Source organism: Haliotis rubra, unplaced genomic scaffold, assembly GCF_003918875.1.
Source record: "Haliotis rubra isolate DU_JTF1 unplaced genomic scaffold, ASM391887v1 Scf413, whole genome shotgun sequence".
Taxonomy (NCBI): Eukaryota; Metazoa; Mollusca; class Gastropoda; order Lepetellida; family Haliotidae; genus Haliotis; species Haliotis rubra.
The window spans coordinates 932,629-947,012 of record NW_025767095.1 but is presented as its reverse complement, the minus strand read 5'-3'; the positions used below and the strand labels follow the sequence as shown (position 1 = coordinate 947,012).

At 41.7% G+C, this 14,384-nt stretch overlaps 1 protein-coding gene and 1 long non-coding RNA gene across 2 annotated transcripts; both read left to right on the top strand.

Annotated features, from left to right (window-relative positions):
- The first annotated feature begins 4,534 nt into the window (after positions 1–4,534).
- LOC124288180 (glutathione S-transferase U20-like) lies at positions 4,535–9,641 on the top strand. Its single transcript, XM_046724766.1, has 2 exons — positions 4,535–4,702; positions 8,612–9,641. Exon 2 carries the CDS (start codon positions 8,646–8,648, stop codon positions 9,351–9,353), a length of 708 nt encoding a protein of 235 aa, XP_046580722.1. The 5' UTR covers positions 4,535–4,702; positions 8,612–8,645; the 3' UTR covers positions 9,354–9,641.
- A 2,355-nt stretch (positions 9,642–11,996) lies between these two features.
- Positions 11,997–12,663, top strand: LOC124288187. Its single transcript, XR_006901406.1, has 3 exons — positions 11,997–12,023; positions 12,336–12,359; positions 12,551–12,663. It is a non-coding gene; the product is annotated as an uncharacterized LOC124288187 (long non-coding RNA).
- Positions 12,664–14,384: the final 1,721 nt, after the last annotated feature.

Sequence of the window (14,384 nt, the reverse complement as noted above, 5' to 3'; positions counted from 1 at the left end):
GGGGCCCTGTTCCTCAAAGATGACCATAGTGCCAATACTTGCATACAGACCTTGTCATACTATTAAGATTGTGGAACATGGCCCTGTTCCTAAAGATTATCATAGTGCCAATACTTGCATACAGACCTTGTCATACTATTAAGATTGTGGAACAGGGCCCTGTTCCCCAAAGATGACATACTTGCATACAGACCTTGTCATACTATTAAGATTGTGGAACATGGCCCTGTTCCTCAAAGATGACCATAGTGCCAATACTTGCATACAGACCTTGTCATACTATTAAGATTGTGGAACAGGGCCCTGTTCCCCAAAGATGACATACTTGCATACAGACCTTGTCATACTATTAAGATTGTGGAACATGGCCCTGTTCCTCAAAGATGACCATAGTGCCAATACTTGCATACAGACCTTGTCATACTATTAAGATTGTGGAACAGGGCCCTGATCCTCAAAGAGATTGTAGTGCTTTTAACAGTCGTAAGTCTATAATAAAGTATGGGAGTTACAATCACTTATAGTCTGTCTGCAATGAAAACGTACCGATGAATTTCACTTTAAAGTAAATCAAATTAAGATTGCGAATCCTCATAATTTTACCTTGCCAAATGAATATTTAAATCTCAGATACCTTTGTATTACAAGGGGGTAACTGCAGTAGATGGAACAGTGAAACAAATGCACATGGGGTACGTGATGAGCGTTAACTTAGACCAACCCTACTTGTTCTCGGTGTTTCATCGAATGTGCATATCCCCTTGTAATACAAACCAATAATAGCGATTTGAAACTATGATCGATTGTTAAACAACTTTTTCCTAAATTGAATAAAATTATGAGATTTGAATGTTCAATTGTCAAGGTAAAATTATGAGGATTTGCAATCTTAATTTCACTTTATTCGATTTACTTTTTTGTTTAGAGTGAAATTCATCGGTACGTTTTCACTGCAAACAGACTATAGCGCTACAATCGTTTTTTTGTAACGGGGCCCTGGGCTATAGATATGATGTGCCCTGCTCTGTGTGGGGAGAGTAGATGCAATTTGGACAAAAGATGTACCCATGGGGGATCCTTGGTTGAAAAATGTTCCAAGCTCCGTAGACACGGTGTGATTCTGGATTATATTGGTACCAAGCAACCTTGTAAGGGTGACTTGAGGTTACAGCAGGGTCTTAGTAACTATAGTGAGACAACTGAATGGGTCAGTGACACCATAGATATCACCTCGTACACAAGGCATGTATGATTGATGATCATTGACTTGTCTGGATACCATCCAGGCTGCCAATCACAGCTGGCATTACAGGGGTTACTAATCACTTTTTAGACAATAATTTTTAAAATACAAATTTGGACTTTTGCGGTCATATGTTGTTTTTATATGTTGTGATTAACATGTAATTTGGATGAAATCTGTGAAGAAACAGATTTTAGAAAATTCCACTGCTTTTCATTGCATAAAATACAGAAGGGGGAAAGGACTGAGACTCCCGATAGTAAAAACATATTTGAAAACCGGACAACCTGACTACTTGAACCTTACGTTTTTCACAGAGAAAAATGTGTTGCGCTTATAGGTCATTCTTTTACCTTTCTTTTCATCATATTCGGTTTGTCTAACTGCATTTGATATTTGATCACTGGCCCTTGCATTAGCACTACTCTGCTTTGAACAAACATCTGGCCTCTGCTGTAAACATCGACAGTTTCCGTAAATCTGCGAATGATTCGGAAACACAAACCGGCTCTCTTTGGTCTGTTTCCATGTGTGCTATTATTGTGTGGGAAGTCTAGAGTTTTGTTTTTAGTAATTATTGTCCGAACAGTGATTCGAACCCATGTGGCTCGGATGTTTCCAAGTGAGATGTTGAACATGTATTCACAGCCTGAGTACACCATTGGTTGATGGCATAAATAGACCTGTTGATTATAGCCAGTGTTGACCTGTGGATGATGGCATGAGTAGACCGCTGGTTGATGGCACGTGTTGACCTGTGTGTGATGGCGCAAGTAGACCACAAGTTGATAGCGCAAGTAGACCACTGGCTGAAAGCATAAGTAGACCTGTGTGTGATGGCGCAAGTAGACCACAAGTTGATAGCGCAAGTAGAGCACTGATTGATAGCATGGGTAGACCTGTTGTGATGGCGCAAGTAGACCTGTGTGTGATGGCGGAAGTAGACCCCTGGTTGATAGCTTGAGTAGACCTGTGTGTGATGGCGCAAGTAGACCCCTGGTTGATAGCTTGAGTATACCACTGGTTGATAGCATGGGTAGACCTGTGTGTGATGGCGCAAGTAGACCAGTGGTTGATAGCTCGAGTAGACCACTGGTTGATAGCATAAGTAGACCTGTGTGTGATAGCGCAAGTAGACCACTGGGCCTAGATTTTCGAAGCTCTCTTAGCACTAAGATAGTCGTAAGTTAATGTTAATGTATGGCACTTACAACTATCTTAGCGCTAAGAGAGCTACAAACATCTAGGCCCTGGTTGATAGCATGGGTAGACGTGTGCGTGATAGCGCAAGTAGACCACTGGTTGATAGCATGGGTAGACCTGTGTGTGATGGCGCAAGTAGACCACTGGTTGATAGCATAGGTAGACCTGTGTGTGATGGCGCAAGTAGACCACTGGTTGATAGCATGGGTAGACCTGTGTGTGATAGCGCAAGTAGACCACTGGTTGATAGCATGGGTAGTGGGTGTTGAGCGAAACTGTTGTGCTTGGTGTGGTGTTGATGTCATGCAGTTGTGCTTGGTGTGGTGGTGTTGACTTACTTGACTTATGCCTTCTCGCTCATGGTAGAGCATAGGCCACAGATTATCGACCGCCATCTGACTCGGTTCTGGGCGTGTTGTACAACGGTGCTCCAGGAGTAACCAGCTTTAATCATCTCCTCTATGGTTGATCTTCGCCATGAGTGTGGTGTTGATGTCATGCGATTGTGCTTAGTGTGTTGATGTCATGTCATGCGATTGTGCTTGGTGTGATGTCGATGTCATGTGGTTGTGCTTGGTGTTGATGTCATGCGATTGTGCTTGGTGTGTTGATGTCATGTGGTTGTGCTTGGTGCCGATGTCATGTGGTTGTGCTTGGTGTTGATGTCATGCGATTGTGCTTGGTGTGGTGTCAATGTCATGCGATTGTGCTTGGTGTGGTGTCAATGTCATGTGGTTGTGCTTGGTGTCGATGTCATGTGGTTGTGCTTGGTGTTGATGTCATGTGATTGTGCTTGGTGTGGTGTCGATGCCATGTGGTTGTGCTTGGTGTGTTGATGTCATGTCATGCGATTGTGCTTGGTGTGATGTTGATGTCATGTGGTTGTGCTTGGTGTAGTGTCAATGTCATTCGGTTATGCTTGTTATGTCATGCAGTTATACTTTGTGCCGATGCCATGCAGTTGTGCTTGGTGTCGATGTCATGCACTTGAGCTTGGTGTGTATGTCATGTACTTATGCTTGGTGTGGTGTCGATGTCATGCACTTGTGCTTGGTGTGATGTCATGCACTTGTGCTTGATGTCGATGTCATGCACTTGTGCTTGGTATAATGTCATGCACTTGTGCTTGGTATAATGTCATGCACTTGTGTTTGGTGTTCTGTCATGCTGTTGTGCTTGGTGTTGATGTCATGCACTTGTGCTTGGTGTTATGTCATGCACTTGTGCTTGGTATAATGTCATGCACTTGTGCTTGGTATAATGTCATGCACTTGTGTTTGGTGTTCTGTCATGCTGTTGTGCTTGGTGTCGATGTCATGCACTTGTGTTTGGTGTTCTGTCATGCGGTTGTGCTTGATGTCGATGTCATGCACTTGTGCTTGGTATAATGTCATGCACTTGTGCTTGGTATAATGTCATGCACTTGTGTTTGGTGTTCTGTCATGCGGTTGTGCTTGATGTCGATGTCATGCACTTGTGCTTGGTATAATGTCATGCACTTGTGCTTGGTATAATGTCATGCACTTGTGTTTGGTGTTCTGTCATGCTGTTGTGCTTGATGTCGATGTCATGCGCTTGTGCTTGGTATAATGTCATGCACTTGTGCTTGGTATAATGACATGCACTTGTGTTTGGTATAATGTCATGCACTTGTGTTTGGTGTTCTGTCATGCGGTTGTGCTTGATGTCGATGTCATGCGCTTGTGCTTGGTATAATGTCATGCACTTGTGCTTGGTATAATGTCATGCACTTGTGCTTGGTATAATGTCATGCACTTGTGCTTGGTGTTCTGTCATGCAGTTGGGCTTGGTGTGATGTCTATGTCATGCTGTTGGGCTTGGTGTGATGTCTATGTCATGCCATTGTGCTTGGTGTGATGTCGATGTCATGCTGTTGTGCTTGGTGTGATGTCTATGTCATGCTGTTGTGCTTGGTGTGATGTCAGTTAGGGATACTGGGTATGAAGTCATGCATTGGTTTTGGGTGTGATGTCATGTGATATTGGATGTGGTGTGTAGCTGCATAGCTAGATCCACGGTATGACATCATATCCAGTGTCTCAACATCAAACCCAGTTCACATTCAGTATCGGGGTCATCTTCTCGGCAAGGTGTAAACAATACCCAAGGTCATATTCCTATCATGCACTTAGGGTAGAAAGGGCGCAGTCAGCGTGACACATGGCAGGTGACGGGCACGCCTGCGAGTACCGAGTCTCATTCGGACTCCACAGCTATATTGGCCACAGAGCACAGGTAGGGTATGGCGTGGGGGTGTATGTGATGGGCACGGTGTATGTGATGGGCACGGAGTCTCCTCCGTGGTTTGTGAGGTGGTATTTACGTACACCTGCCAAGCTTCAACGCCAGCGTAACCTAATCAAACTGGCTAAGCTACGTGACCTTGTTACACAAATCAAGGTCATAACTGCATTTCGCTTGTCTATTGTGGTTAGGATAGAATTGTGTATAATTGGGATTTTAGCTCCCTGGAGCTGACAGTTCATATGTCGCAGTGTCCTTTTTTCTCGTCAGTTGCATAGTTAACATCTGGAGAGCTGAATTGATGCAGAGACCATGGGAGGACACCAGCAATGTCATCGCGTCCTAGAAACCGCCTCAGACGCGGCATCCACTGCAGTCTGAAAATGATATTGGGACGTATCTGGGTCACGCGATGCATGGGCTTGGGTAGTCTGTCTCACAGTCCCTGAACCACATTATTTTCCCTACTGCAGTGCTAAAGCCCTAAATAAAGCAAGTCTAGATTTCCTCAGGTTCTCTGGTCTCACTAGGGCTCCTTTTCAATATAAATGGGCTTGTTTGTTACTATCAAAATTATATATATTCAGAGACTAAGTCTTAGTCTAGGGCTTGGGGTGAACCGGAGGTCCGTCCTCTCGCGATTGCGATAAACTTTGTAGCAAGACAGGTATTTTATTCATAGCAAGTGTCATGGTTTTAAGTGGTTAGATAGAAATAAATACGCCCAAGTGACAAAATATCCAGCATTTACAGTACAACCAGAAATTATTGAGAATTTAAAGATTGTATTTTTTTTATTTTTTTTCACTCATTACTCTAGTATTAATGTGAATATTAGCAGAACATAACTCCAGATTAAAAGACAGGTGAACAGTTAGTATTATGTCAAGTCACCATGGGCAGCAATGCAGGCTTCAATGCGGCGGGGCATACTACTGATCAAAGAAGTTAGAAAGTCGTGGTCCATGCTGTCCCAATATCGGACCATTCTTCTTTCATTTCATCAATATTTGTCAGATTTTTCTTATTGACACTTTCCTTCATAAGTCCCCAAACATTTTCTATTGGATTTAGGTCAGGACTATAGCTTGGCCAATCTAATAATGTCATATTTTTGTTCCGAAACCAGGCCTGTGAATGCTTGAACGATGTTTTGGGTCGTTGTCCTGCTGGAAAATCCAAAACTTTCCATATAACAAGTAAGCAGATGAAAGTAAATGTCCCTCGAGAAAATCTGTGTACCGCTCACTGTTCGTATTCCCTTCAAATACACAGAGGGGCGTTGCCCCTAACAAAGCTATGACACCCCACACGTTAACTTTCGGACTGTACTTTGGGCGCTGATACAAAGGTTTTTCAGTTTGTTTGGTCCAGAATTTCAGTGTATTAGGAAACAGCCACACAGAACTTTCATGTGAGAAAGTCATATTGTCCCGGTTAAAATGTCTATGCTGTAAGCACCAGTTCAACCTTCGTTTGTTTTTAGAAACAAGAATACCAGGCCACCTCCTGTCACCGACAGTCCCTGGTGCTCAATGCCATATCCATTTGCAATATTTTTCAAAACACGATAAACAGTGGACAAAGGGATGCCTGTTCTACTTGAAATCACTTTAGACGATCTGATGTCGTTGTTATAATACTCTAAAATCAACTTCCTCTTCTCTAAATCATCCATACTGAGGATCACTGTAAATGTCGTCTGCTAGCAAGTAAACAAAGGGGGATAACTTCACAAACTTATGAAAAATGATAAACGGAGTTGTCTCTCTTGAATATGAAACCAAGCACTTGATAGCTGGTCAAGGTTGTTTATACTAGAAATCCAATTAGACATTTTCCTAAAATTCTCAATAAATTTCTGGTCATAATATATATATCATGTGTGACGTAATGAAAATTGTGTCAAAAAGACAGAATTGCGTGTGCTTTTTCATTCAATTAAAGAAAAGACCATATTTCCATATTTTCAGAAAACTATGACAAATATAAGAAAAAATAATACACTTCAAAATGAAGTACACTATTTCATCTTCATTATTTCACTTCATTGTTGTTCAGCCTATTTCCTTTCACCTACCGACCCGTGAAGGTCCGGGTTAGAATTAACCTTCAGTAACCAATGTTTGTCTCCCCGTGAAGGTCCGGGTTAGAATGAACCTTCAGTAACCCATGCTTGTCTCCTCGTGAAGGTCCGGGTTAGAATGAAACTTCAGTAACCCATGCTTGTCGTAAGAGGCGACTAACGGGATCGAGTGGTCAGGATCCCTGACATGGTAGACACGTCATTGGCTCCTAATTGCGCAGATCGATGCTCATGCTGTTGATCACTGGATTGTCTTGTCCAGATACGACTATCTACAGACCGCCGCCATATAGCTGGAATTTTGCTGAGTGCGGCGTACAACTAAACTCACTCACTCCCATTTCACCAGCCGTATGTACCGAATTGATTAACTCAGTAGGAACCACATGCTGTAAGAAACTATTCAGGTCGGCCGTTCATGATATATTGTGTTTATCAATATAGGAGTTTCGTTAAAACTCACAACATTACGGCAATGTGTAAAACATATTAGCGGAATAAGGAGTTGTAGACGAAATTGCATTTATGTCCTGTACAGTTAGCCATAAACCCAAATGGACAACTTACTTTTAACATAGTTAATACAAATAGACCATGGCCGTACGTCCGTTTTGGAATGAAACTAACATACACTCAACGGTGGAAATGTTTGGGGGAAAGTTAAAATTGTAGATTTATTTTGTTTGATTTATGGTAGAACTTCACATGCAAACAGCCACTTAGTTGTTTACAAATTTCAATATGGCTGAAATAATGCCGTTGCGACGAAAAGTTTTATCTCACTCACTGAACTCGCTCATAAATTTCAAAAGTATCGTTAAGTCGGAGTCATCAGAGTTTTTTTTCCTTTTTGACCCCTTCATGGCCATTTGATACCTTTAGTGAAGAAGAAAATAATGTTGTTCTGTGTGTTTCAATACAACAAATTATCGACAGGCACCAGAGGGATCTGTTTAGCAAGGTTCATTTAAAATTATTGAACAGTTTTGGTACACTGCTCCTTCGGAAACGAGTTTTGGTACACTGCTCCTGAAACGAGTTTTGGTACACTGCTCCTCCGGAAACGAGTTTTGGTACACTGCTCCGGAAACGAGTTTTGGTACACTGCTCCTCCGGAAACGAGTTTTGGTACACTGCTCCGGAAACGAGTTTTGGTACACTGCTCCGGAAACGAGTACTTTCCTCGTTTTCAGTGAAGTCGTCATGAATAGAAAAATACAAGTCCAAAATCATCAAAGGCACAAAAATCTTGTTGATTTATTGCTAGAATAATGCCTCTTAGACATTAATGTTTCCAGCCGTTAGTGCTTTGTTCACATGTTACATCAGTAAGGATTAAACATGACGTACAGAAAGAAGGAATGTTACATGACATTGTACAACAAGAAGGACTGTTACATGACATTGTACAACAAGAACAAATGTTACATGACATTGTACAACAAGAAGGACTGTTACATGACATTGTACAACAAGAACAAATGTTACATGACATTGTACAACAAGAAGGAATGTTACATGACATTGTACAACAAGAACAAATGTTACATGACATTGTACAACAAAAACAAATGTTACATGACATTGTACAACAAGAACAAATGTTACATGACATTGTACAACAAGAACAAATGTTACATGACATTGTACAACAAGAAGGAATGTTACATGACATTGTACAACAAGAACAAATGTTACATGACATTGTACAACAAGAAAGAAAGTTACATTAATATGAATGAGTGCACTTGTGTATCTCGTGATGCTTACTGTCTGCAGAAATTGTTTATACACATTATTTATTGTTTTCGCAGTGTGATTTGGAACACACGTCGGCTACCGGACAACATGACGGCAACTGTCAAGCTGTTTTCTTCGTGGTTCTGCCCGTTCGCACAGAGGGCATGGCTCGCTCTACTGGAGAAAGGGGTGGAGTTCGAATACAATGAGATTGACCCATATAACAAGACCAAGGAGTTTCTGACCATCAACCCCCGAGGGCTCGTCCCCGTCATCGTCAACGACGGCAAGTGTGTATACGAGTCGGCTGTGTGTATTGAGTATGTGGACGAAGCCTGGCCAGACGGACCGTCCCTCCTTCCGAAAGATCCGTATGAACGTGCACAAGCAAGAATCTGGGCTGATTTCATCACAAAGAAGATCGTGCCGAAATTCTACATGGCCCTCCAGCGCCAAACTCGGCCAGAGCAGGAGGAAGCTATGGAGGCCATTTTGACAGCTCTCATAGAGTTGTCGGGGGCCATGTCAACTGAAGGTCCTTTCTTTGGCGGCCAAAATTTTGGGCTCGTTGATATCATGCTGGTGCCTTTTACCATTAGATTTGAAATTTTGTCTCACTACAGGAGTTTTGCAGTTCCTCAGACCGACACATTCGCTCGATTCCGGAGATGGATGGAAGCGTGTCATGCGCGTGACAGTGTCAAGGCCACACTGTCCACAAAGGAGAAGTACATTGCCATATATAAACGTTACGAAAACAACAGTGCCCAGACGGAAGTAGCCGACGCCATCAGGAAGGGAACCACCCTTCCCTAACACTTCCCGCAAGATTCACGCTCCTTTATCTTTAAAAGGGACCGTTCATAATTTATGGCTAGGGGTGGTGGTGTGTGTGTGTGTGTGTGTGTGTGTGTGTGTGTGTGTGTGTGTGTGTGTGTGTGTGTGTGTGTTGGGGGAAGAGATGTGTGTGTGTTTGGGGGTTGATGATGATTTTATGGAGAAGCATGTACAATGAGAATGACCCGCCCCCTCCTCCTAATTTTTATGTAAGTGACCCCCTGCATGTCATGTACAAAGTCAATGAACCCCCTCCCTTTCCATATTTTTTAAAGCATATTTTTTGAAATATTAATATGTACATTATGAACTGTCCTAAATCATTGATAATTATATTTAGTGTATCAATCTACCAGTTAATAAATACCGGATTCAAGCAGACAGAATGTCTACTGTTTAACCAACTGGTCAACGTCAAGACAAACAGTGCAACGTCTTAGCCAAAGGGGAAATGTCTAGAACAACTAGGAAACAGAGCCACTCTGTACATATAATGGTGGTGAGGTTCGAAGTATTCCAGTCCTATTTTCCGTGTACTGTAATGTGAGAACACACCCCGAGTCAAGCAGGTGCCAGGCGTTGACCACAATGGTGAAACCAAAAAGAACGTGATTCCAGGCATGCCTTCGGGACTAGACATGCAATCATCACATGGCCACTATAGCACAGACACTAGGCATGCCTTCAGGTTTAGACATGCCATCATTACATTGCCACTGGTAACACAGACTCTAGGCATGCCTTCAGGTTTTAGACATGCCATCATTACATTGCCACTGGTAACACAGACTCTAGGCATGCCTTCAGGTTTAGACATGCCATCATTACATTGCCACTGATAACACAGACACAAGGCATGCCTTCAGGTTTAGACATGTCATCATTACATGGCCACTATAGCACAGACACTAGGCATGCCTTCTGGTTTAGACATGCCATCATTACATTGCCACTGATAACACAGACACAAGGCATGCCTTCAGGTTTAGACATGTCATCATTACATTGCCACTGGTAACACAGACACTAGGCATGCCTTCAGGTTTAGACATGCCATCATTACATTGCCACTGATAACACAGACACAAGGCATGCCTTCAGGTTTAGACATGCCATCATTACATGGCCACTATAGCACAGACACTAGGCATGCCTTCTGGTTTAGACATGCCATCATTACATGGCCACTGATAACACAGACACAAGGCATGCCTTCAGGTTTTAGACATGCCGACCAGACAGAGACATTAAGCTACACCTTTAAATACTCAGTCGCAAGTCCGACACGCCATATTAGTCATCCCTTGTTATTAGTCACTGCCACGCCCACACCAGCTGAAACAGCCATGCCCACGCCTTTAAGACACACCAACTGAAATAGCCACGCCCACGCCTTTAAGTCACACCAGCTGAAACAGCCACGCCCACGCCTTTAAGACACACCAGCTGAAAAAGCCACGCCCACGCCTTTATGACACACCAGCTGAAACAGCCACGCCCACGCCTTTAAGATACACCAGCTGAAACAGCAACGCCCACCCGATCCCGTTAGTCGCCTCTTACGACAAGGATGGGTTGCTGACGACCAGTTTTTACCCGGATCTTCACTGGTGGAATAACATGTAACTTAATCATGTAAAGGTATCAATGTTACCAGAATGTGACAGTTCTGATTGCTTCACTGTCAACAGGAGCTATTATATTAGTTTGCTTGTTTTCCCTGTCTAATTCTGAGGGCCACAAGACATATGCTTAACTGTTGTGCTGGGAGCAATTTGGTCGTTCAAGAACCACCCACGTATGTTTGAATGTGGTGCTAAATATATCGTACGATCGCCGAAGAGGACTGTTCTTGGAATCTTTTGAGATTATCAGTACATGAAACAAAAAATCTGTACTGAAGAAATAGAGGCATTCCCTGAGTTACTGAAGAACACGTCTTTCTAAATATATGTTTATTTCAAGAACATTTACATTTGAAGATACAGATGTATATGAAAAGGTAAAGGATGAAACAATGAAATATAAGCTTTATATGACATTTGTTCTGGACAGGATACCAAGGAGAATAAATTGAAAAAGGACATTAGGAGCGCACACGTAAAAATAACATCAGTGGCATATAATGACACAATCATCAGGTGTATACTTGACACAAACATCAGGGGCATATACTTGACACAAACATTAGGGGCATATACTTGACACAAACATCAGGGGTATATACATGACACAAACATTAGGGGCATATACTTGACACAAACGTCAGGGATACATACTTAACACAAACATTAGGGACATATACTTAACACAAACACCAGGGGCATATACTTAACAAAAACATTAGGGGCATATACTTGACACAAACATTAGGGGCATATACTTGACACAAACGTCAGGGATACATACTTAACACAAACATTAGGGTCATATACTTGACGCAAACACCAGGGGTATATACATAAACACTAGTGGTATATAATGACACAAACATCAGGGGTATATCTGACACAAACACCAGGGGTATATAAAGACACAAACACCAGTGGGTATACCAGACACAAACACCAGGGGTATATACATCACACAAACATCAGGGGGTATACTTGACACAAACACCTAGGGGTATACTTGACACAAACACCAGGGGTATACTTGACACAAACACCAGGGGTATACTTGATACAAACACCAGGGGTATACTTGACACAAACACCTAGGGGTATACTTGACACAAACACCAGGGGTATACTTTACACAAACAGCAGGGGCATATACTTGACACAAACACCAGGGGTATACTTGACATACACGCCAGGGGTATACTTGACATCAACACCAGGGGTATACCTGACACAAACACCAGGGTATACTTGACATAAACACCAGGGGTAAACTTGACACAAACACCAAGGGTATACTTGACACAAACTACAGGGGTATACTTGACATAAACACCAGGGTATACTTGACACAAACACCAGGGTATACTTGAAATAAACACCAGGGGTATGCTTGACATAAACACAGGGGGTATACTCGACACAAACACCAGGGGTATACTTGACACAAACACCAGGGGTATGCTTGACACAAAACCAAGGGGTATACTTGACACAAACACCAGGGGTATACTTGACACAAACAGCAGGGGGTATACTTGACATAAACACCAGGGTATACTTGACACAAACACCAGGGGTATACTTGACACAAACACCAGTGGTTTACTTGAAACAAACAGCAGGGGTATGCTTGATACAAACACCAGTGCTATACTTGATACAAACACCAGGGTATACTTGACACAAACACCAGGGGTATGCTTGACACAAACAGCAGGGGTATACTTGACACAAACTACAGGGGCAAAAATTAACATAAACACCAGGGTATATTTGACACAAACACCAGGGTATACTTGACACAAACACCAGGGGTATACTTGACATAAACACCAGGGGTATACTTGACATAAACAGCAGGGGTATACTTTACACAAACAGCAGGGGCATATGACACAAACACCACAAACACTTGACACAAACATCAAGGTCATATACTTGGGGGTATATACGAGACATGATATCAGGGATACATAATTCATGTTGACGCTCGAGGTATACATATATGCATACACTTTATGGTACATTAGCTCTTGCTTAAAACACTTCCACGAGGACATCAGGGGAACATACTCTACATTGGCATGGAGATACCTGCTTGACAAGCACATTAGGGGTATATACTGGACGCACATGAGACAAAAGGTTTCAACAAAGACATTACATATAATTAAAATTAACTTTAGGAATATGTACTTTAAATGGCCATTAGGTACATATGCCCAAAAGTGCATGAGGGATGTATACACTTTAAACAGACAGTAGGGATGTATACACTTTAAATAGACAGTAGGGATGTATACACTTTAAATAGACAGTAGGGATGTATACACTTTAAACAGACAGTAGGGATGTATACACTTTAAACAGACAGTAGGGATGTATACACTTTAAATAGACAGTAGGGATGTATACACTTTAAATAGACAGTAGGGATGTATACACTTTAAACAGACAGTAGGGATGTATACACTTTAAACAGACAGTAGGGATGTATACACTTTAAATAGACAGTAGGGATGCATACACTTTAAATAGACAGTAGGGATGTATACACTTTAAACAGACAGTAGGGATGTATACACTTTAAACAGACAGTAGGGATGTATACACTTTAAACAGACAGTAGGGATGTAAACACTTTAAACAGACAGTAGGGATGTATACACTTTAAATAGACAGTAGGGATGTATACACTTTAAATAGACAGTAGGGATGTAAACACTTTAAACAGACAGTAGGGATGTATACACTTTAAATAGACAGTAGGGATGTATACACTTTAAACAGACAGTAGGGATGTATACACTTTAAATAGACAGTAGGGATGTATACACTTTAAACAGACAGTAGGGATGTATACACTTTAAATAGACAGTAGGGATATATACACTTTAAATAGACAGTAGGGATGTATACACTTTAAATAGACAGTAGGGATGTATATGCTTCAAATGGCCATGAGGGACATATACTTCAAATTGACATTGGAGATGTATACCTCAAATGGCCATTATGGACATATACTTCAAATTGATATCAAGGATGTATACACCTTAAATTGACATTCAGGGGATGTATGCGCTTTAAATTGAAAGTATGGATGTAAACAAATGGCCTTCAGGGATGTATATTTCAAATTGACGTTAGGGGTGTAGACTTCACATTCGTATTAGGGATGTATACATTTTAAATTGACAAAACTGGTATATACCAGTACTTAACATTGATATTTAACGGCCCGATATTAAAGGTAAATAATATTAAATGAGATTAAGCATGTATCATATAACACAAGATTACATATGTGTACACACAAGACCTGTTCATTCCAATATTGGTTTTAGATTGAGCGTGGTTTGTTGAACACACCTGTTTTCACTGG

What these genes read in the sequence shown, in the direction of transcription:
- LOC124288180 (XM_046724766.1), top strand. Translation starts at nt 8,646, where the DNA reads ATGACGGCAACTGTCAAGCTGTTTTCTTCGTGGTTCTGCCCGTTCGCA.